A 23,043-nucleotide genomic window follows, 5' to 3' on the forward strand; every position below is an offset into this window, starting at 1 on the left:
AATGGAGAGAAACTGCAAAGTGCGACAGTACAAAGGGATCTGGGGGTCCTGGTGCACGAAACACAGAAGGTTAGTATACAGGTACAGCAGGTGATCAGGAAGGCCAATGGAATCTTGGCTTTTATTGCAAGGGGGATGGAGTATAAAAACAGGGAAGTCTTGCTTCAGTTATACAGGGTACTGGTGAGGCCACACCTGGAATACTGCGTGCAGTTTTGGTTTCCATATTTAGGAAAAGATATACTTGCTCTCGAGGCAGTTCAGAGAAGGTTCACTCGGTTGATTCCGGAGATGAGGGGGTTGACTTATGAGGAAAGGTTGAGTAGGTTGGGCCTCTACTCATTGGAATTCAGAAGAATGAGAGGCGATCTTATCGAAACATATAAGATTGTGAGGGGGCTTGATCGGGTGGATGCGGGGAGGATGTTTCCACTGATGGGTGAGACTAGAACTAGGGGGCATAATTTTAGAATAAGGGGCTGCCCTTTCAAAACTGAGATGAGGAGAAACTTCTTCACTCAGAGGGTGGTAAATCTATGGAAATTGCTACCTCAGAGAGCTGTGGAAGCTGCAACATTAAATAAATTTAAAACGGAGATAGACAGTTTCCTAGCTGATACGGGAATTAGGGGTTACGGGGAGCGGGCAGGGAAGTGGATATGAGTCTAGATTCGGATCAGCCATGATCCTATTGAATGGCGGAGCAGGCCCGAGGGGCCGTATGGCCTACTCCTGCTCCTACTTCTTATGTTCTTATGTATCTGTTCTGGGGCCTCAGCTTCTCACAATCCAAGCTGAGTTGGACTTGGATGAAGGAATAGAGAGTTACATATAAGAACATTAGAAATAGGAGCGGGAGTAGGCCATACGGCCCCTCGAGCCTGCTCCCCCATTCATGGCTGATCTATCTCAACTCCACTTTCCGCCCTCTCCCCATATCCAAGTTTGCAGATGACACTAAATTAGGAGGCACAGTAAATTGTGCAGATAAGAGCAGGACGTTGCAAAGGGACATTGATCGATTAAGTGAGTGGACAAAACTATGGCAGATGGAGTTCAACATGAGGTCATCCACCTTGGATCCTTAATGGTGAGAGACTAGGAGCTGTGGGGGAACAGAGAGATTTAGGTGTCCATGTACACAAATCACTACAGGCTAGTGGGCAGATACAAGTAATTAGTTGCTTCAGAAAGGGGAATATTAAAGGGAATGTGGAGCGAAGGCGGGATTAGATTGGGTGGCTCGTGGAGAAAGACATCAGTACGGACTTGATGGGCCGAATGGTGTATCACTGGTGATGGAAGATTCTCTAATTCTAACCCTTTGCGAGGAGGAGTGGAAGGATTTCTCCAAGTGTTGCTCCCACTTTTTAGTCTCAAAACGGATTAAAAGGACCATTAGAGGCCATCAATATAAGATAGTCACCAAGAAATCCAATAGGAAATTCAGAAGAAACTTCTTTACCCAGAGAGTGGTGAGAATGTGGAACTCGCTACCACAGGGAGTGGTTGAAGTGAATAGTATCGATGCATTTAAGGGGAGGCTGGACAAGCTCATGAGGGAGAAGGGAATAGAGGGTTACGCTGATAGATTTAGATGAGGAAAGACGGGAGGAGGCTCGAGTGGAGCATGGACTGGTTGGGCCGAATGGCCTGTTTCTATGCTGTACATCCGATGTAATCCAATGTATGTAATTTGTTTAAAGGTGGCGAGCCCTCACCTGTACATTTGTCGAATGACTCCTGCCCGAAACCCACGCAGAGAAAGGGGAATGAGCGTTGTGTTTTTGTGTATTTGTAGGTGCAGTCAGCGGCGCTGGATGAGATGTTCCAGCAGGGAGAGGACTGTATTCAGCGGTATCACAGGGCACTGCTGCTAATGGAGGGGCTCTCACAGATAATCACTGACCAGGAAGACGTGGACAACATCAGCAAGTGTAAGAGGCTTTTATGAAATGATTCCTACTCAGGGCACATTTATGCCCTTGGAAGTGCCGTAACCTACAGGGCTACGGACCAAGTGTTGGAAAGTGGGATTAGGGTGGATGACTCTTTGTCGGCCAGCACGGACAAGATGGGCCGAATGGCCGCCTCCTGTGCTGTAAATTTCTATGATTCTCTGATTCCCTGTCCTTCCTAAGAAATCCCGATTTAATTTTGAAAGCTACACCTGAACGTGGCTTTATGTGACTTAACTGTTCCAAGGGCATTATCTTCTTTGCGATGATTTGGCACAGTGCGCCATGGGAGCTAGCTTTGATAGAGCCTTTTTAACTGCAGTCAGTAGATGACAGTCTCATTATCCAAACATTCTGACTTCATATTATTGAGCCTGCATAGGAATGTACAGATGACAGGCACGAAAAGACCAGCTGGCCCATCAACTCTGCCCCACGCACCGTGATGTCTATTCCTACTCATACTTAGTTTCAACTCAATCCTTTGGTCCGCCCCAATCTGTTAAACTGGAATAACCTCTCAATAGGGACGCTATCCAGCCCATTCATTATTCTATAGACCTCTTATCAGGTCACCTCTAAGGCTACGCTGCTCTAAAGTAATTACCAGTGTCGGAGGTGCTGTCTTTTGAACGAGATGATAAACCGAGGCCCCGTCTGCCCCCTCAGGAGGACGTCAAAGATCCCATGTCCATAGAGTCATAGTTATACAGCACAGAAAGAGGCCCTTCGGCCCAACGTGTCCACGCCAGCCATCAAGCCCTGTCTATTCTAATCCCATTTACCAGCACTTGGTCCTTAGCCTTGTATGCTATGGCATTTCAAGTGCTCATCTAAATGCTTCTTGAATGTTGTGAGGGTTCCTGCCTCTACCACCCTTTCGGGCAGTGAGTTCCAGATTCCAACCACTCTCTGGGTGAAAACGTTTTTCCTCAAAGCCCCTTACCTTGAAACTATGCCCCCTGGTTATTGACCCCTCTACTAAGGGGAAAAGTTCCATTCTATCTACCCTATCTATGCCCCTCATAATTTTGTACACCTCAATCAGGTCCCCATTCAGCCTTCTCTGCTCTAAGGAAAACAACCCCAACCTGTCCAGTCTCTCTTCATAGCTGAAGCGCTCCAGCCCAGGTAACATCCTGGTGAATCTCCTCTGCACCCTCTCCAATGCAATCACATCCTTCCTATAGTGGCGACCAGAACTGCACACAGTATTCCAGCTGTGGCCTAACTAGCGTTTTGTACAGCTGCATCATAACCTCCCTGCTCTTATATTCTATGCCTCGGCTAATGAAGGCAAGTATCCCATATGCCTTCTTAACCACCTTATCTACCTGTCCTGCTGCCTTCAGGGATCTATGTACATGCACACCAAGGTCCCTCTGATCCTCTGTCCTTCCTAGGGTCCTACCATTCATTGTGTATTCTCTTGCCTTGTTAGTCCTCCCAAAATGCATCACCTCACACTTTTCAGGGTTAAATTCCATTTGCCACTGTTCTGCCCATCTGGCCAACCCGTCTATATTGTCCTGCAGCCTGAGACTTCCCTCCTCGCTATTTACCACTTCACCAATTTTCGTGTTATCTGCGAACTTACTGAGTAAACCTCCTACATTCATATCTAAATCATTAATGTACACTATAAACAGCAAGGGACCCAGCACCGATCCCTGCAGTACACCACTGGACACAGGCTTCCAGTCACAAAAACAACCTTAGACCATCACCCTCTGCCTCCTGCCACTAAGCCAATTTTGGATCCAATGTGCCAAATTGCCCTGGATCCCATGGGCTCTTACTTTTTTGATCAGTCTCCCATGCGGGACTTTGTCAAATGCCTTACTGAAGTCCATGTAGACTACATCAACTGCACTACCCTCATCCGCGCACCTCGTCACCCCCTCGAAAAATTCAATCAAATTGGTTGGACATGATCTCCCCCTGACAAAGCCATGCTGACTATCCTTGACTAATCCTTGCCTCTCCAAGTGGAGACTAATTCTGTCCCTCAGAATTTTTTCCAATAATTTCCCTACCACTGATGTTAGGCTCACTGGCCTGTAATTTCCTGGTTTATCCCTACTACCCTTCTTGAATAATGATACTACGTTAGCTGTCCTCCAGTCCTCTGGCACCTCCCCTGTAGCCAGCGAGGTTCTGAAAATTTGTGTCAGAGCCTCTGCAATCTCCTCCCTTGCCTCACACAGCAGCCTGGGATACATCTCGTCTGGGCCTGGGGATTTATCCACTTTTAAGCCCGCTAAAACCGCTAGTACCTCCTCCCTCTCAATGCTAATTTGTTCAAGTATATCACAATCCCCCTGCCTGATTTCTATGCCTACATCGTCCTTCTCCATAGTGAACACAGATGCAAAATATTCATTTAAAACCTTACGTACATCTTCCAGCTCTACACACAGATTGCCACTTTGGTCCCTAATGGGCCCTACTCTTTCCCTGGTTATCCTCTTGCCCTTAATATACTTATAAAACACCTTGGTATTTTCCTTTATTTTGCCCGCCAGTGTTTTTTCATGCCCTCTCCTCGCTCTCCTAATTTTTTTTTTAAGTACCCCCCTGCCCTTTCTATACTCCTCTAGGATTTCCACTGTTTTTAGTCCTTTGTGTCTGCCAAAAGCCTCCCTTTTTTTTCCTAATCCATTCTTGTATATCCCTTGACATCTAGGGTTCCCTGGACTTATTGGTCCCACCCTTGACCTTTACGGGAACATGTACTCTTCTCTCTCTCTTAGGCAGTCCCTCGGAACCGAGGATGACTTGCTTCCACATTAAAAATGAGTTCTCAGGTGACTGATGAGTCCAATGCGGGACCTACAGTCTCTGTCACAGGTGGGGCAGACGGTGGTTGAAGGGGCGGGTGGGTGGGGTGCTTGGGTTGACGTGCGCTGCCTGCGCTTGGCTTCTGCTTGTTCCCGGCGAAGAGACTCGAAGTGTTCGGCGCCTTCCCGGATGCTTCTCCTCCACTTTATGCGGTCTTGGGCCAGGGATTCCCAGGTGTCGGTGGGGATGTTGCACTTTTTCAAGGAGGTTTTGAGGGTGTCCTTGAAGCGTTTCCTCTGCCCACCTGGGACTCTCTTGCCGTGTCAGAGCTCCGAGTAGAGCGCTTGTTTTGGGAGTCTCGTATCGGGCATGCGGACAATGTGACCCGTCCATCGGAGTTGATCGAGCGTGGTCAAAGCATCGATGCTGGGGATGTTGGCCTTCCACTATTGGAAGACGAGCAGGGGAGTTCTTCCCGGTGCCCTGGTTAATATTAATCTCCAAACCAACATCACTAGAAAACAGATTATCTGGTCATTATCACATTGCTGTTTGTGGGAGCTTGCTGTAAAAATTGGCGTATACTACATTCCAACACTTTAAAAGTACTTAATTGGCTGTGAAGTGTTTTGGGACATCCCATGGTTATGAAATGCGCTATATAAATGCAAATCTTCCTTTCATACTGCTTCAGTACTGTGGTGAGTTAGATAAACACAAGAGAAGTAATCGGGAATCCTGCTCCTGGGCACTAGCCAGTGACTCCAGCTGTGTGTGTGAACGGCAGCGCCAAGCCATCCGCAGTCGAATATCTTGCTGACACTCGCTGTTAAAGGTCACTGGGGTGAGACACCACAGGGCAACCTGTCGTCAGAGGACCGGAACCCCAATTCGAATGACAGCGTAGGGAGAGGAGGGGGGAAAGAATGGGAGAGAATTCAGGAGTGGACTGATACAGTTACACTTCCACCACTGGGGATTTTCCTCGCCTCATGCCTGGGTCTGTTGTAGACTCACTGATAGAGGTTGATCGCTGTGATTAGTCAACAACCCCATTATCGTTGGATCGTGGGACTAGCGGGACGGGAGAAGGTGAACTCAATGAACCTTGGTCATTTTTCGTCTAACAATGCCCAAGTTCCTAGTAATGTTTTTGGGGCAAAAGATATTTCAGAATTTACTGTGTCACAGTAAATGTAGAATATCAAATGAAGGGAGCTGCTGTAGCAAGGAGTCACTCTCAGCGGCCAATTATCATCAATGGTAAGTGTTATAAATCTCATCATCAAGAAACTACTTATGAAATAACGCTGGACGGCCAGCTGGTGGCGCCGTCCAAGGAGTATAAATACTCGGGCGTGGGCCCAGCTTGCCAGGGACATTTTGTAAGACAAGGAGCTAGTGAAATACAACTAGACTTCCATGTTCTGAAACAAGTTGATTGAAGCCTTGCTTTATGCTCAAATCAAGTGTGTAGTGAGTTTTATTACATCAGTAAGCATATCAATCGCTTGTCCATTGTTCTTCTCCCCCCACAACTAACACAAGGTGTCACTTCTTGTCTCTTCTCTAGGTAAGCAGTGCATCGAACGTAGGTTGTCCACACTACAACCAGGGCTGTGTGCGTGAAGCTACAAGCTGGAGCAGCTTCCCACGTCTTGGGCTCCCAGGACACTGCACCGAAACCATCCCAATCGACAGTTTTCCCCCTGAAACGGGGTGGGTTTTCTTTTTTTTTTGCGAATCGCCTGCAAACCGAGTGGCTCATTCGGGACATTAAATGGAAACTTCCTTCCCTCTCCCCCCCTTCCGTGAAACCGCTGCATCAATTACAGATTTTTTTTTGTAACACAGTCACTCAGAGAAACTTTCCATCGGGCCTACACTTTGACGGAAGAGGGACAGGATGGCGATGGGAATCCTCTCCGACATCGCATTTGGGCTGAAAGGAGCAATATTCAGCCGGGACACTGTTGCCTGATTAAATTAACCAAACAGAACACATCGGTTGATCCATTAAAGAAGAGAATTAATACACTTGACACTGGAGAAAGTCAGTGAGACATTGTCATAGCAACAGAGCTTTCTGGTATTTTTTTTTGTTTTTCATCGAACGCTGCCTTGAAGCACTTTCCTCACTTTTTTCTAAAGTGTTAATCACACACACACACACACACACACAAAAAAACCCGCACACTAGCCTGTAAAATGGAGGTGCACTTTATATTGGCGTCGGTTATGAACTTGAACCACACGATGAACCACAAGTAACGTTATCGCAGGAGGACAGAATCCAAAGTTACGATACACTCAGCCCTGTTTCCCCTGCCGCCCTCCCCTCGTTCCTTGTCTGTATTTTTTTAGGTTGCACTATCGGATAATCTGGGCATGTAAGCTGGTATATTACAGTATGGGGTGAGTGAGTGTGTGTGTGTGTGTGGGCCCCATTCGAAGCCTGCTTCGGAGCGATTTCCACACAGAAGCAGCAGCAACAGACAATCGCACCTGTAGACTGTTTCTCACGGACCCTTTTTTTTTGTTCCGTTTCTCGTGATTTTGTTTGTGTGTGTGTGTGTGTACTTTGCTTTATTTCTGGTAGGCGAATGAGACAAACGGGGGTTTGCGAATGGTCGAGAGTTTGAATGGGAGAGTGCGCGGCACGGTGTGTGCACGACTAAGAGCTCGCGGCTCCGCACTGCGGCAGATCCTCACTTGAATGTACCTGCGCAGTTGGAATTCTAAACGACTTGTGATTTACAGATTGTCAACCAATGATTTCTTTTTCTCTCCCGTAAATACTTGAAAACTAGCCACTGTGTGTATCCAAGAATGTATATATATATGTATAGAGCAAAGATATCAGTGCCACCAAACCCGCTGCAAGACGTTTTGACTTAACCCCTAGCTGTGTAAGGTAAATGTCGTCGGTTAGTATTTATTGCTTTTGTAGCCAGTGAGGAACGCGAGCCCTGGAGTGATTTACTGTACTCTAAAGCGTCAACCATTTCCAAGGCAACTGGATCTTGGTTATCTCTTCACTGTTGCAAGGTTGACGTGTCGTTTTTTTTCCCGACAGATTTCCCAAGAGCTCTTGACTTATATATTCAGGTTGGAACTGTTCAAAAGTGTATTTTTTTTTGTTAATCTGCGATGTTAAAATGCTGGAAACATTTTCTTTTTCGTTCAGTTTTTATTTCCGTGCGTGCTGTAACTTTTTTTGGTTTTGAACTGTACAAACAAAAAAACAGAATCAAATAATAAAACAGTTGGAAATGTTTGACTGCTCCTCTCCCTCACCCCCATGCCTTTGGAAGAGAGTTTCGAGTTCACCGCATTGGCTAATTGTGACTGGAAGGGGCTGGTGGGACATTGTGAACTCTCACCGTTCAATGGGAGTCCGTGGCCCAGGCTGTGTGGTCATCGCTTCAAACCTACTTTTTTGTCCTAGTGTTTGGTCACCTGTCCTAATGTCCAAGTGTTTGGTCACCTGTCCTAGTGTTTGGTCACCTGTCCTAATGTCCTGGTGTTTGGTCACCTGTCCTAATGTCCTAGTGTTTGGTCACCTGTCCTAATGTCCAAGTGTTTGATCACCTGTCCTAATGTCCAAGTGTTTGGTCACCTGTCCTAATGTCCAAGTGTTTGATCACCTGTCCTAATGTCCAAGTGTTTGGTCACCTGGCCTAATGTCCTGGTGTTTGGTCACCTGTCCTAATGTCCTAGTGTTTGGTCACCTGTCCTAATGTCCAAGTGTTTGATCACCTGTCCTAATGTCCAAGTGTTTGGTCACCTGTCCTAATGTCCTAGTGTTTGGTCACCTGTCCTAATGTCCTGGTGTTTGTTCACCTGTCGTAATGTCCAAGTGTTTGGTCACCTGTCGTAATGTCCAAGTGTTTGATCACCTGTCCTAATGTCCTGGTGTTTGTTCACCTGTCGTAATGTCCTAGTGTTTGGTCACCTGTCCTAATGTCCTGGTGTTTGATCACCTGTCCTAATGTCTCCTTCTTTGGCTGGATGTCAATTATAAGTCAATGATAATGTTCCTGTGAAGCGCATTGGGAGGTGTTACCACTTTAAAGGCGCTGTATAAATGCAAGTTGTTGTGACAGCGCCTTTGCTGTAGTAAAATTTCCTAGGGCCCTTCCAGCAATCTGAGCATTGCATCAGATATCTTAAACTCTTCACTGTAGCAAGGCAGTTACATGATTTAAATAAAATTCATCGTTAAACTGTTGACAAAATCGTTGGACTACCAATTTCCTGTTTACTACAGGAAGTGAGGCAACAGGATTTCCTGTAAACAGCTGTGAAAAAGAGTCAGCCTATTGTTACAAGAAACAGGTAGGTTATGTGCGTCTCAGTTCATTGATTGTCTGAAGTGACGAGCTTTAATCAGTTAGCCAATCTGAAATTGTAATTGGTTTTCAGAAAACTACAGCATTTTTGGTGGGTGTGGATTGAGAATGGGTGTTGAGCATGTCACGAGCTAGCCATGGCTGGCGGACTTCACAGGAGACAGGTAGACCTTGACTCCGTGCGATGGTGTAATGCGGGTGGTGGCGAGTTGACAGCCAGTTTTAACATTTCTCCTAATCTTTATTTCCATTGACTTCACTACACCATCACAGAGAGTCAAGACCTACCCCACTGGACTCATTGCTGAGCCGAATTCAGCAATCGCCATTTGAATTAGTCTGGACAGTGTTTCCTTTTGTAATGGTGTTCGTTTGCTTGTAGATGTTCTGGGGAATGGAGCGGAGTGGGTGGGATGAAATTATCCAATGACATCAGTTTGCAGTTTCTACAGAAATTACAATGGCAGTTTTCTTAAACTTGGCTTGTATTCCCTTGACTATAAAAGATTGAGGAGTCATCTAATCGAGCTGTTTAAAATGTTGAAAGGAGTTGATTGAGAGCAACTATTTCCTCTGGTGGGGGGAGTCCCGAACAAGGGGACAGAACCTTAAAATTAGAGCCAGGCCGTTCAGGGGTGATGTCAGGAAGCACTTCTTCACACAAAGGGTGGTGGAAATCTGGAACTCTCTCCCCCAAAAGTCTGTGGAGGCTGGGGGACAATTGAAGCTTTCAAGACTAAGATCGAAAAATATTTGTTGGGTAAGGGTAAATGGAATTATGATACAGATCAGCCCTGATCTCATTGAAGGGCAGAACAGGCTCGAGGCCTTCTGTTGCCTGGGCCCTGAGCTCTGGAATTCCCTCCCTAAACCTCTGCGCCTCGCTACCTCTCCTCCTTTAAGGCGCTCCTTAAAACCTACCTCTTCGACCAAGCTTTTGGTCACCTGCCCCTAATATCTCCTTACATGGCTCAGTGTTACATTTTTTGTCTTATAACAAGCCTGTGAAGCACCTTGGGACTTTACTACATTAAAGGCGCGATATAAATACAAGTTGTTGTTGTTTTACCTCTTTGAAGTGTCAGCCGTGGCTCAGTGGGCAGCACCCTCACCTCTGAGTCAGGAGGTCGTGGGTTCAAGTCCCACTCCAGAGACTTGAGCACAAAAATCTAGGCTGACTCTCCCAGTGCAGCACTGAGGGAGCGCCGCACGGTCGGAGGTCTTTCGGATGAGATGTTAAACCGAGGTCCCGTCTGCTCTCTCAGGTGGATGTAAAAGAGCCCATGGCCACTATTTCAAAGAATAGCAGGGTCTCCTGGCCAATATTTATCCCTCAATCAACATCACAAAAGATGATCTGGTCATTATCACATTGCTGTTTGTGGGAGCTTGCTGTGTGCAAATTGGCTGCTGCGATTCCTACATTACAAGTGTTTTGGGATGTCCCGCGGTCATGAAAGGCCATGAACTAAATGTTCCAGGGTACTTGACGTTTCAAAAAGACACTAACTACGGCTGTAGATAGGGCTTTAAACCAAAAAAGGGGGGTGGTCAATTGAGGGGACATTTAGAAATCTAAAGAGAAAGGTCAAGGCAATAGAGCAGTGTAGTGATTTGGGGGAAAATAAGCAGAGTGTAATAGGAAGGGACAGAGAGTTTAATGGTAGCAGTGCAGCAGAGAATAAGGTCAAAGCAGGGAATAATGGTAAGACATTTAAATTAATGGCTCTTTATCTGAATGCATGAAGCATTTGTTACAAGATAGATGAACTAGTGGCACAAATAGAGATAAATGGGTTTGATCTAATAGCCATTACAGAGACGTGGTTGCAAGGTAGCCAAGGTTGGGAACTAAATGTTCCAGGGTACTTGACGTTTCAAAAAGACAGGCAGAATGGAAAAGGAGGGGGAGTAGCCCTGATAATAAAGGATGACATAAGGACAGTAGAGAGAAAGGATCTCGGCTCGGAAGACCAGGAAGTAGAATCAGTCTGGGTGGAGATAAGGAATAACAAGTGGCAGAAAACACTGGTGGGAGTAGTATATAGGCCCCCTAACAGTAGCTATACCATTGGACAGAATATTAATCAAGAAATAGTGGGAGCTTGCAGCAAAGGTAATGCAATAATCGTGGAGCACTTTAATCTTCGTATAGACTGGACAAATCAAATTGGCAAAGGTAATCTGAAGGCCAAGTTCATGGAATGCATTCGTGACAGTTTCCTAGAACAATACGTAATGGAGCCAACCAGGGAACAGGCTATTTTAGATCTGGTATTGTGTAATAAGACAGGGTTAATTAGCAATCTCATAGTAAAGGATCCTCCGGGGCAGAGTGATCATAATATGATAGAATTTCACATTAAGTTTGAGAGTGACTTGCCTAAGTCCGAAACTAGAGTCTTAAACTTAAATAAAGCCAATTACATAGGTATGAGGGGCGAGTTGGCTAAGGTAGATTTGAAAAATAGATTAACAGGTATGGCGGTAACTAAGCAGTGGCTAGCATTTAAAGAAATATTTCATAATTCTCAACAAAAATACACTCCATTGAGAAACAAAAACTCCACGGGAAAAGTGATCCATCCGTGGCTAAGTTAAGGATAGCATTTGATTGAAAGAAGATGCTTATAATGTTGTGAAGAATAGTAGTAAGATTGAGGATTGGGAGAGGATCAGAAACCAGCAAAGGATGACCAAAAAATTGATAAAAAGGGAAAAAATAGAATGAGGAAACTAGCAAGAAATATAAAAGCAGATTGTAAGAGCTTCTACAAGTATGTAAAAAGGAAGAGAGTAGCAAAAGTAAACATTGGCCCCTTAGAGGCTGAGACAGGAGAAATTATAATGGGGAATAAGGAAGTGGCAGAAACGTTAAAGAAATATTTTGTATCTGCCTTCACAATAGAAGACACAAAAAACATACCAAAAATGGTGGGGAACCAAGGGTCTAATGAGGGTGAGGAACTTAACGTAATTAATATCAGTAGAGAAAAAGTACTAGAGAAACTAATGGGACTAAAAGCTGACAAATAGGGTGGATAAGGGGGAACCAGTGGATGTGGACTTCCAAAAGGCATTTGACAAGGTGCCACACAAAAGATTACTGCACAAGATAAAAAATCACGTGATTGGGGGTAATATACTGGCGTGGGTGGAAGATTGGCTATCTAACAGAAAACAGAGAGTTAGGATAAATGGTTCATTCTCGGGTTGGCAATCAGTAACTAGTGGTGTTCCGCAGGGGTCGGTGCTGGGACCCCAACTCTTTACAATCTATATTAACGATTTGGAGGAAGGGACCGAGTGCAACATATCCAAGTTTGCCGATAGGAGGGAAAGCAGTGAGTGAGGAGGACATAAAAAACCTGCAAAAGGACATAGACAGGCTGGGTGAGTGGGCAAAAATTTGGCAGATGGAATATAATGTTGGAAAGTGTGAGGTTATGCACTTTGGCAGAAAAAATCAAAGAGCAAGTTATTATCTAAATGGAGAGAAACTGCAAAGTGTTACAGTACAAAGGGATCTGGGGGTCCTGGTGCATGAAACACAGAAGGTTAGTATGCAGGTACAGCAGGTGATCAGGAAGGCCAATGGAATCTTGGCTTTTATTGCAAGGGGGATGGAGTATAAAAGCAGGGAAGTCTTGCTGCAGTTATACAAGGTACTGGTGAGGCCACACCTGGAATACTGCGTGCAGTTTTGGTTTCCATATTTAAGAAAAGATATACTTGCTCTCGAGGCAGTTCAGAGAAGGTTCACTCGGTTGATTCCGAAGATGAGGGGGTTGACTTATGAGGAAAGGTTGAGTAGGTTGGGCCTCTACTCATTGGAATTCAGAAGAATGAGAGGCGATCTTATCGAAACATATAAGATTGTGAGGGGGCTTGATCGGGTGGATGCAGTGAGGATGTTTCCACTGATGGGTGAGACTAGAACTAGGGGGCATAATCTTAGAATAAGGGGCTGCCCTTTCAAAACTGAGATGAGGAGAAACTTCTTCACTCAGTGGGTAGTAAATCTATGGAATTTGCTACCTCAGAGAGTTGTGGAAGCTGCGACATTAAATAAATTTAAAACGGAGCTAGACAGTTTCCGAGCTGATAAGGGAATAAGGGGTTACGGGGAGAGGGCAGGGAAGTGGACGTGAGTCTAAGTTCAGATCAGCCACGATCCTATTGAATGGCGGAGCAGGCCCAAGGGGCCGTATGGCCTACTCCTGCTCCTACTTCTTATGTTCTGACAAATCTCCTGGACTGGGCGGCCTACATCCTAGGGTTCTAAAAGAGGAATCTCCCTTTTTATCAAGGAAAACCCAAAGATGTTTTATAAATACATTAAGAGCGAGAGGATAACTAAATAAAGAGTTGGGCCTATTGGAGATCATGAGGGTAATCTATGTGTGGATGCAGAAGACGTGGGTATGGTCCTTAATGAATACTTTGCGACTGTTCACAAAAGAGAAAGATGATGCAGACATTGCTATCAGGGAGGAGGAGTGTGAAATATTAGATGAACTAAACATAGCGAGAGAGGAAGTATTAAGGTATTTAGCATCTTTGAAAGTGGATAAATCCTCAGCTCCGGATGAAATGTATCCCAGGCTGTTAAGAGCAGTAAGAGAGGAAATAGCAGGGGCTCTGACCATCATTTTCCAATCCTCTCTGGTTTCAGGTGTGGTGCCGGAGGACTGGAGGACTGCTAACATGGTACCGTTGTATAAAAAGGGAGAAAGGGATAGACCGAGTAATTACAGGCCAGTCAGCCTAACCTCGGTGGTGGGAAAATTATTTGAAAAAATTCTAAGGGACAGGATAAATCTTCATTTAGAAAGACACGGATTAATCAAGGACAGTGAGCATGGATTTGTTAAGGGGAGGTCGTGTCTGACTAACTTGATTGAATTTTTTGAGGAGGTAACAAGGAGGGTCGATGAGGCTAGTGCATTTGATGCAGTCTATATGGATTTTAGCAAGGCTTTTGATAAGGTTCTATATGACAGACTGGTCACTAAAGTAAAAGCCCATGGGATCCAGGGCAAAGTGTCAAGTTGGATCCAGAATTGGCTCAGAAGTAGGAAGCAAAGGATTATGATCGATGGGTGTTTTTGTGACTGGAAGGCTGTTTCCAGTGGGGTTCCGCAGGGCTCAGTACTAGGTGCCTTGCTTTTTGTGGTATATATCAATGATCTAGACTTGAATGTAGGAAGTATGATTAAGAAGTTTACAGATGATACAAAAATTGGCCGTGTGGTGGATAATGAAGAAGAAAGCTGCAGACTGCAGGAAGATATCAATGCACTGGTCAGGTGAGCAGAACAGTGGCAAATGGAATTCAATCCGGAGAAGTGAGGTAATGCATTTGGGGAGGGCTAACAAGGCAAAGGAATACACAATAAATGGTAGGACACTAAGAAGTGTAGAGGAACAGAGGGACCTTGGAGTGCATGTCCACAGATCCCTGAAGGTACCAGGACAGGTAGATAAGGTGGTTAAGAAGGGATACGGGATACTTGCCTTTATTAGCTGAGGCATCGAATATAAGAGCAGGGAGGTTATGCTTGAACTGTACAAAACATTAGTTAGGCCGCAGCTAGAGTACTGCGTGCAGTTCTGGTCACCACATTGCAGGAATGATGTGATTGCACTACAGAGGGTACAGAGGAGATTTACGAGGATGTTGCCAGGACTGGAGAATTTTAGCTATGAGGAAAGATTGGATAGGCTGGGGTTGTTTTCTTTGGAACAGAGGAGGCTGAGGGGAGATTTAATTGAGGGGCTACGGACCAAGAGCTGGAAAGTGGGATTAGGCTGGATAGCTCTTTGTCAGCTGCCACGGACAAGATGGGCCGAATGGCCTCCCGTGCTGTAAATTTCTATGATTCTAGGTGGCTGAAGAGATGGTGGATACATTGGTTTTGACCTTCCAAAATTCCCTAGATTCTAGAACGGTCCCAGCGGATTGGAAGGTCGCAAATGTAACACTGCTATTCAAGAAAGGAGGGAGAGAGAAAACAGGGAACCACAGGCCAGTTAGCCTGACATCAGTCGTCGGGAAAATGCTGGAATCCATTGTTAAGGAAGTGGTATCAGGGCACTTAGAAAATCATAACATGATTAGGCAGAGTCAACATGGTTTTATGAAAGGGAAATCGTGTTTGACAAATTTATTAGAGTTTTTTGAGGATATAACTAGCAGGGTAGATAAAGGGGAACCAGTGGATGTAGTATATTTGGATTTTCAAAAGGCATTCGATAAGGAGCCACATAAAAGGTTAGGGGTTGGGGGTAATATAGTAGCATGGATAGAGGATTGGTTAACGGACAGAAAACAGAGAGGTCGGCAGGCTGTAACTAGTGGGGTACTGCAAGGATCAGTGCTGGGGCCTCAGCTATTTACAATCTATATTAATGACCTAGATGAAGGGACCGAGTGTAATGTATCCAAGTTTGCTGATGATACAAAGCGAGGTGGGACAGTAAGCTGTGAGAACACAAAGATTCTGCAAAGGGATATAGATAGACTGAGTGAGTGGGCAGTAAGGTGGCAGATGGAGTATAATGTAGGGAAATGTGAGGTTATTCACTTTGGTAGGAAGAATAGAAAAACAGAATATTTTTTAAATGGTGAAAAACTTTCAAACGTTGGTGTTCAGAGAGATTTGGGTGTCCTCGTGCAAGAAACACAGAACGCTAGCATGCAGGTACAGCAAGCAATAAGGAAAGCAAATGGCATGTTGGCCTTTATTGCAAGGGGGTTTGAGTATAAGAGTAAGGAAGTCTTGCTACAATTGTACAGGGCCTTGGTGAGACCACACCTGGAGTACTGGGCACAGTTTTGGTCTCCTTATCTAAGGAAGGATATACTTGCCTTAGAGGCGGTGCAACAAAGGTTCACTAGATTGATTCCTGGGATGAGAGGGCTGTCCTATGAGGAGAGATTGTGTAGAATGGGCCGATACTCTCTGGAGTTTAGAAGAATGAGAGGTGATCTCATTGAAACATACAAGATTCTGAGGGGGATTGACAGGCTAGATGCTGAGAGGTTGTTTCCCCTGGCTGGAGAGTCTAGAACTAGGGGGCACAGTCTCAGGATAAGGGGTCGGCCATTTAAGACTGAGATGAGGAGGAATTTCTTCACTCAGAGGTTTGTGAATCTTTGGAATTCTCTGCCCCAGGGGGCTGTGGATGCTCAATCATTGAGTATATTCAAGGCTGAGATCGATAGATTTTTGGACTCTAGGGGAATCGAGGGATATGGGGATCGGGCGAGAAAGTGGAGTTGAGGTCGATGATCAGCCATGATACTGAATGGCGGAGAAGGCTCGAGGGGCCGTATGGCTTATCCCTGCTCCTATTTCTTATGTTCTTACAGAAATGCAGTCCAGAATCAAGTCTCTGGAGTGGGACTTTGAACCCACAACCCAGTCTGAGGTGAGGGTGCTACCCACTGAGCCGTGGCTGGGAGGCCGGTGGGTAAGTTTCTAGCCATGCATTTACTTCTCTAATCTGCCTGTTCAGGTACTACCTGGTAATCCAGAGATTACTAGCAGTCCAAGCCCCAAGCATTGGCCTCATTTGTCAGACCAGTACTTAAATTAATATATTCGTTTCAACATCAAGGTTACTAACCATCAAAGAAATTCATAGAACGATGCAACACAGAAGGAGGCCGTTCGGCCCATCCTGCCCGTGCCAGCTCTTTGAACGATTATCTCCAATTAGTTCCACTCCCCCCTGCTCTTTCCCCATAGACTTGCAAATTAAATTATTTCTTCTGTTATGGAGACTGCACACCAGGGCACTGGGGAGAAACAACAAATATGCAGAGCCACTGATTTATAGTGACAGAATAAATCCAATTCTGTTCTTATTAAGTGGAAATCTGGGATTTAATTGGAATGCATTCTGTGAGCGTGTCCATTTATAGTCAGGCCCGCTCGTCTGTGCTGACTGAATAAATCCAATTTCTTTTCCAGGGATTTATACTGGTGTTTGGAGGAATCAAAGGCTATCCATTTGTCTATAAACCTCAAATCAATAGCCTTGTGGTCTCGAGGATTTGCAGGTTTCCGCAACAGTGGTGAATTTTGAGCTGTCGTTAATCTCGGTATATGTGACTGACAGGAGTCCAGTGTCAGAGACACAGACCAGTGTCAGAGACACAGTCCACTGTCAGAGACACAGACCAGTGTCAGAGACACAGTCCAGTGTCAGAGACACAGACCACTGTCAGAGACACAGTCCAGTGTCAGAGACACAGACCAGTGTCAGAGACACAGTCCAGTGTCAGAGACACAGACCAGTGTCAGAGACACAGACCAGTGTCAGAGACACAGACCACTGTCAGAGACACAGACCAGTGTCAGAGACACAGTCCAGTGTCAGAGACACAGACCAGTGTCAGAGACACAGACCACTGTCAGAGACACAGACCAGTGTCAGAGACACAGTCCACTGTCAGAGACACAGACCAGTGTCAGAGACACAGTCTAGTGTCAGAGACACAGACCAGTGTCAGAGACACAGTCCACTGTCAGAGACACAGACCAGTGTCAGAGACACAGTCCAGTGTCAGAGACACAGACCAGTGTCAGAGACACAGTCCAGTGTCAGAGACACAGTCCACTGTCAGAGACACAGACCAGTGTCAGAGACACAGTCCACTGTCAGAGACACAGACCAGTGTCAGAGACACAGACCAGTGTCAGAGACACAGTCCAGTGTCAGAGACACAGTCCACTGTCAGAGACACAGACCAGTGTCAGAGACACAGTCCACTGTCAGAGACACAGACCAGTGTCAGAGACACAGTCTAGTGTCAGAGACACAGACCAGTGTCAGAGACACAGTCCACTGTCAGAGACACAGTCCAGTGTCAGAGACACAGACCAGTGTCAGAGACACAGTCCACTGTCAGAGACACAGTCCAGTGTCAGAGACACAGACCAGTGTCAGAGACACAGACCACTGTCAGAGACACAGTCCAGTGTCAGAGACACAGTCCAGTGTCAGAGACACAGTCCACTGTCAGAGACACAGACCAGTGTCAGAGACACAGTCTAGTGTCAGAGACACAGACCAGTGTCAGAGACACAGTCCACTGTCAGAGACACAGTCCAGTGTCAGAGACACAGTCCACTGTCAGAGACACAGTCCAGTGTCAGAGACACAGTCCACTGTCAGAGACACAGACCAGTGTCAGAGACACAGACCAGTGTCAGAGACACAGACCACTGTCAGAGACACAGACCAGTGTCAGAGACACAGACCAGTGTCAGAGACACAGTCCAGTGTCAGAGACACAGTCCAGTGTCAGAGACACAGACCAGTGTCAGAGACACAGTCCAGTGTCAGAGACACAGACCAGTGTCAGAGACACAGTCCAGTGTCAGAGACACAGTCTAGTGTCAGAGACACAGACCAGTGTCAGAGACACAGTCCACTGTCAGAGACACAGACCAGTGTCAGAGACACAGACCAGTGTCAGAGACACAGTCCAGTGTCAGAGACACAGTCCAGTGTCAGAGACACAGACCAGTGTCAGAGACACAGTCCAGTGTCAGAGACACAGACCAGTGTCAGAGACACAGTCCAGTGTCAGAGACACAGTCTAGTGTCAGAGACACAGACCAGTGTCAGAGACACAGTCCACTGTCAGAGACACAGTCTAGTGTCAGAGACACAGACCAGTGTCAGAGACACAGTCCAGTGTCAGAGACACAGACCAGTGTCAGAGACACAGTCCAGTGTCAGAGACACAGACCAGTGTCAGAGACACAGTCCAGTGTCAGAGACACAGTCTAGTGTCAGAGACACAGACCAGTGTCAGAGACACAGTCCACTGTCAGAGACACAGTCCAGTGTCAGAGACACAGTCCAGTGTCAGAGACACAGTCCACTGTCAGAGACACAGTCCACTGTCAGAGACACAGACCAGTGTCAGAGACACAGTCTAGTGTCAGAGACACAGACCAGTGTCAGAGACACAGACCAGTGTCAGAGACACAGTCCACTGTCAGAGACACAGTCCACTGTCAGAGACACAGACCAGTGTCAGAGACACAGTCCAGTGTCAGAGACACAGACCACTGTCAGAGACACAGACCAGTGTCAGAGACACAGTCTAGTGTCAGAGACACAGACCAGTGTCAGAGACACAGACCAGTGTCAGAGACACAGTCCACTGTCAGAGACACAGACCAGTGTCAGAGACACAGTCTAGTGTCAGAGACACAGTCCAGTGTCAGAGACACAGACCAGTGTCAGAGACACAGACCAGTGTCAGAGACACAGTCCACTGTCAGAGACACAGACCACTGTCAGAGACACAGTCCACTGTCAGAGACACAGACCAGTGTCAGAGACACAGACCAGTGTCAGAGACACAGTCCAGTGTCAGAGACACAGTCCAGTGTCAGAGACACAGTCCAGTGTCAGAGACACAGTCCACTGTCAGAGACACAGACCAGTGTCAGAGACACAGACCAGTGTCAGAGACACAGACCAGTGTCAGAGACACAGACCACTGTCAGAGACACAGACCAGTGTCAGAGACACAGACCAGTGTCAGAGACACAGACCAGTGTCAGAGACACAGACCACTGTCAGAGACACAGACCAGTGTCAGAGACACAGACCACTGTCAGAGACACAGTCCACTGTCAGAGACACAGACCAGTGTCAGAGACACAGACCAGTGTCAGAGACACAGTCCAGTGTCAGAGACACAGTCCACTGTCAGAGACACAGACCACTGTCAGAGACACAGACCAGTGTCAGAGACACAGACCACTGTCAGAGACACAGTCCACTGTCAGAGACACAGACCAGTGTCAGAGACACAGTCCAGTGTCAGAGACACAGTCCAGTGTCAGAGACACAGACCAGTGTCAGAGACACAGACCAGTGTCAGAGACACAGTCCAGTGTCAGAGACACAGACCACTGTCAGAGACACAGTCCAGTGTCAGAGACACAGACCAGTGTCAGAGACACAGACCAGTGTCAGAGACACAGACCAGTGTCAGAGACACAGACCACTGTCAGAGACACAGTCCACTGTCAGAGACACAGACCAGTGTCAGAGACACAGTCCAGTGTCAGAGACACAGTCCAGTGTCAGAGACACAGTCCAGTGTCAGAGACACAGACCACTGTCAGAGACACAGTCCAGTGTCAGAGACACAGACCAGTGTCAGAGACACAGACCACTGTCAGAGACACAGACCAGTGTCAGAGACACAGTCCAGTGTCAGAGACACAGACCAGTGTCAGAGACACAGTCCACTGTCAGAGACACAGTCCAGTGTCAGAGACACAGTCCAGTGTCAGAGACACAGTCCAGTGTCAGAGACACAGACCAGTGTCAGAGACACAGTCCAGTGTCAGAGACACAGACCACTGTCAGAGACACAGTCCAGTGTCAGAGACACAGTCCAGTGTCAGAGACACAGTCCAGTGTCAGAGACACAGTCCAGTGTCAGAGACACAGACCAGTGTCAGAGACACAGTCCAGTGTCAGAGACACAGACCACTGTCAGAGACACAGTCCAGTGTCAGAGACACAGTCCAGTGTCAGAGACACAGTCCAGTGTCAGAGACACAGTCCAGTGTCAGAGACACAGACCACTGTCAGAGACACAGTCCACTGTCAGAGACACAGACCAGTGTCAGAGACACAGTCCAGTGTCAGAGACACAGTCCACTGTCAGAGACACAGACCAGTGTCAGAGACACAGACCAGTGTCAGAGACACAGACCAGTGTCAGAGACACAGTCCAGTGTCAGAGACACAGTCCAGTGTCAGAGACACAGACCACTGTCAGAGACACAGACCAGTGTCAGAGACACAGTCCAGTGTCAGAGACACAGACCAGTGTCAGAGACACAGACCAGTGTCAGAGACACAGTCCAGTGTCAGAGACACAGACCAGTGTCAGAGACACAGACCAGTGTCAGAGACACAGACCAGTGTCAGAGACACAGTCCACTGTCAGAGACACAGACCACTGTCAGAGACACAGACCAGTGTCAGAGACACAGACCAGTGTCAGAGACACAGTCCACTGTCAGAGACACAGACCACTGTCAGAGACACAGACCAGTGTCAGAGACACAGTCCAGTGTCAGAGACACAGTCCACTGTCAGAGACACAGACCACTGTCAGAGACACAGACCAGTGTCAGAGACACAGACCAGTGTCAGAGACACAGACCAGTGTCAGAGACACAGTCCAGTGTCAGAGACACAGACCACTGTCAGAGACACAGTCCACTGTCAGAGACACAGACCAGTGTCAGAGACACAGTCCACTGTCAGAGACACAGTCCACTGTCAGAGACACAGTCCACTGTCAGAGACACAGTCCACTGTCAGAGACACAGTCCAGTGTCAGAGACACAGACCACTGTCAGAGACACAGTCCAGTGTCAGAGACACAGTCCACTGTCAGAGACACAGACCAGTGTCAGAGACACAGACCACTGTCAGAGACACAGTCCAGTGTCAGAGACACAGACCACTGTCAGAGACACAGTCCAGTGTCAGAGAGCAGACTGCACATTCCTGAGACCAGTTTGCATTACGAAAAGTAGAACAGGCAGCATTGGGAAGAAAATCATAGATTCTTACAGCACAGAAGGAGGTCATTTGGCCCACCGTGCCTGTGCCGGCACTTTGACAGAGCTCTCCAATTAGTGCCACTCCCCCCCGCTCAGTCGTGGCTCAGTAGGTAGGACTCGTGCCTCTGAGTCTGAAGGTTGTGGCTGTAATGATATCAGCAAATAGTGATGATATTTGTCTGTGTTTGATTATTTATGCCTTACAGCATATTTGTCTGTGTTTTTGATTACTTGTGCCTGACCAGCAGAGGTCATGTGAGAGACAAGCAGTCCAGAGGAGTTTTACTTTCAGTTTCATTCCAGATGCATCACAGCATAGTGTGTTCTGTAAAAAGCTGTAGAAAGTCTTGAACAAGACTTTAGATTAAACAACATTCTCTTTCAGAAATGAGTCTTTATTGAACCCAAAAAGAAATCAAAACATGATGTCAGAAGTGGCTGAAAGAGAAAAAATCTGAAGTTAGCAACTTGATGGGACAGTGAAAGCAGTTGTGGCAAGTAAGCGAAATCAGCTCTCCACAGATTAGCAAGCCAGAAGAGAACATCGTTGCTTACCATTAGAGAATAGCTAACGAAGTGAAAAAATGGAAGGTTTACTCCCACCGGCGACGCTTCAATTGACAGGTAATGTGGCTGAAAATTGGAGAAGGTTCAAACAACGCTTAGAGTTGTATTTAGCGGCAATCGGAGCTGACGAGAAAAGCGATAAACAAAAATCGTCCGTGTTCTTACATGTCGTGGGCGATGCAGCGCTGGAGGTATATAATAATTTCACATTTGCTGTTGATGGAGACAAAATGAAGCTAGATAAAATAATGGAACAGTTTGAGGCCTACTGCATACCTAAACGCAACGTGACCTTTGAGAGGCACAAATTTTTCACATGTGTACAGAAAATCGGCGAGACTATTGATCAGTATGTGACTGAACTGAGAAACTGGAGCAAATCGTGTGAATTTGGGGGACTCACAGACTCGCTGATAAAAGACAGACTGGTGTGTGGTATTCCAGATAATGGTCTAAGGGAAAGGCTGCTAAGAGAGCAAGATCTAGACCTGGGAAAAGCCATAGCATTGTGTAGGGCTACAGAGACTGTGAAGTTGCAGGCAAAGGAGCTGTTCAGTGACAGTAGCTGCAACGTGGATGCAGTGAGAAAGAACGGATACAAACCGTTTAACAAAGAGAGCACCAATGTGAAAAAAGAGACGTGGCCAGCAAACGAAAATGAAAGAGACAATCAGAAGTCATGTAGTCGATGCGGTACACAGCATCCACCAAGAAAGTGTCCAGCATATGGTAAAACATGCAATAGATGCAACAAAAACAACC

At 46.5% G+C, this 23,043-nt stretch overlaps 1 protein-coding gene across 6 annotated transcripts in view; it reads left to right on the forward strand.

The window, feature by feature from the left end:
• Positions 1 to 8,016, forward strand: part of ulk1b (unc-51 like autophagy activating kinase 1) — a 203,168-nt gene extending 195,152 nt beyond the window's left edge. For all 6 annotated transcript variants that reach the window (XM_086011911.1, XM_086011910.1, XM_086011909.1 and 3 more), the window contains 2 exons: positions 1,802 to 1,937; positions 6,313 to 8,016. In XM_086011911.1, the coding sequence (XP_085868037.1) occupies positions 1,802 to 1,937; positions 6,313 to 6,368 (192 nt within the window). In that variant the 3' untranslated portion in view covers positions 6,369 to 8,016. The remainder of the gene's footprint in view (positions 1 to 1,801; positions 1,938 to 6,312) is intronic.
• The last annotated feature ends 15,027 nt before the right edge of the window (positions 8,017 to 23,043 follow it).

This window comes from Somniosus microcephalus, chromosome 19 (genome assembly GCF_052327205.1).
Source record: "Somniosus microcephalus isolate GS21.2 chromosome 19, FLI_Smic_1.0, whole genome shotgun sequence".
NCBI classification, from domain to species: Eukaryota; Metazoa; Chordata; class Chondrichthyes; order Squaliformes; family Somniosidae; genus Somniosus; species Somniosus microcephalus.